This window comes from Atheta coriaria, unplaced genomic scaffold (genome assembly GCF_025399875.1).
Source record: "Atheta coriaria isolate IRGN ID8LTWV9N9 unplaced genomic scaffold, Caltech_Dcor_3.1 scaffold1296_size1806, whole genome shotgun sequence".
In the NCBI taxonomy this organism is placed as follows: domain Eukaryota; kingdom Metazoa; phylum Arthropoda; class Insecta; order Coleoptera; family Staphylinidae; genus Dalotia; species Dalotia coriaria.
The window spans coordinates 1-1,806 of record NW_027050120.1 but is presented as its reverse complement, the minus strand read 5'-3'; the positions used below and the strand labels follow the sequence as shown (position 1 = coordinate 1,806).

General features: G+C 30.6%; 1 protein-coding gene across 1 annotated transcript; it reads left to right on the top strand.

Moving 5' to 3' along the window:
- Nucleotides 1-844: 844 nt before the first annotated feature.
- Nucleotides 845-1,763, top strand: LOC135803075 (fatty acyl-CoA reductase 2-like; the record flags this gene model as incomplete). Its single annotated transcript, XM_065316698.1, has 2 exons — nt 845-1,163; nt 1,556-1,763. Coding segments are annotated over exons 1-2 (409 nt in total), but the record flags the coding sequence as incomplete, so codon positions are not given.
- Between the last annotated feature and the right edge of the window lie 43 nt (nt 1,764-1,806).

Here is a 1,806-nt window from a genome sequence, read left to right as displayed (position 1 = left end):
TACTATAGTACTTAGGTTTGAGCTTCATTGCTGGAATGCTAGATGGCGTTAAAGTAGTCAAATAGCCAGATGCAGAGGTATTATTGGCTAAACAATTTCTTTATTTTATTTAAAAAATCATTTTTTATTAAATAAAAAGTAGCCTATAACCATTCGGGGACCACTAAGAATATGTATACAAATTTTCATGATGATCGGTTAAGTAGTTTTTGCGTGAAAGTGTAACACACATCAGGACTTTCGCATTTATAATATTAGTAGGGATTATTCAACGATTTGAAACAAAGAAAAACGCAAAAAATTAAAACAAAATCATTTTTTTCCATTTTTTTTGTCTTAAAAGGCAAGTTTTCTACGGTTTTGAAACACAAACATGTGATATTTTAAACACAGATGGCCAAAACCGTGACTAAAGTACTTTAGTCACGTGCTTTAGTCACGGGTGAAACTTGCACCATATGAATTTATTATAAGGTTATGTAATTTGACATAACCTATAACATCGTAAACTTCATAATTTTTAAGTGTATAAAATGCAGTATTATACTACGTCATAATAACAATCATTATACCCTTGAACCAAAAAAAAAAAGTTTATTTTCAAAAAAACTTTAAAAAACAATTTTTAAATTAACAATGCATTCAACTGTTTCTAATTAACTCCTCATTGAAATATAAATACCTCCTAATGAACTTTTGTCATTCATTATTCTCTTCATTTATTATTTCAATTTTTTTCTTTTTCACTTTTCAATCACTATACAAATTACTTACCTGCGTATCGAATCGTTTCGTTATAAATACTCAACGCGAGGAGCGGTTGAAAATTTTTGGTTTCGTAATCTTTGATTAGTCCAGTCTCGTGTCTTACGTGCGACGAACATTTTGCAATCGACGTATTGAACATAAATTATAATTTTAACGAACTATTAACGTATAATTTAAACGTAAATAATTTTAAAATGGAAAGAGCTGAAGATCGAGTTGCAAAAATGTTTGCTAACAAAGTTATTCTCATAACTGGTGTCACAGGATTTGTTGGAAAAGTGCTTTTGGAAAAACTATTGAGATCATGTCCTCATATTAGGAAGATTTATGTTATTATCAGGCCCAAGTATAAGATGACTTCGGAGGAACGTTTGGAGAAGATATTTAAATCAGCGGTAAATATTAATTATAAAATTACTAACAAAATAATTATTTTTATGGGTTATTGACGTATTATATGCCAAATATGTTAATAATATTCTCAGTTTTTATTTAAAAACAAGAAAAATGTTATTTATTAACAGTTTACGTCATCTAGATGCAAATTATGTAACTAAATCTATCATAAAATCTCTATTTAAATTTTCAACTCTTATATTTCACCCTTCCATTTAATTTTTTGCATCAAAAAGCAGCATATTTTAATTTCCATAGTCCTAGCTATCTCCATACCAAATTTTATCAATATTGGTCCAGTGGTTTTTGCCTGAAAGCGTAACAAACATACTTATTATATCAAATATTGCTTTTTCTTTACTATTTAGTCCCTAAAACACTTATTTTGCAGTTATTTGATTTATTTAAACAAAATCCATCATCACACCAACAAATATCTCAAGTGTTCGCCATCCAAGGCGATATCTCAGCCACGGACCTCGGTTTGAGTGCCACTGATCGCTTTAAGTTGCTGTCTGAAGTAGATATTGTGTACCATTGCGCTGCGCTCCTGCGCCTGGACGAGAGCCTGAAGACCTCGGTGTTGATGAATGTGCGAGGTACAAGGAGCATGTTGGAGATGGCTAAAAACATGAGTCATTT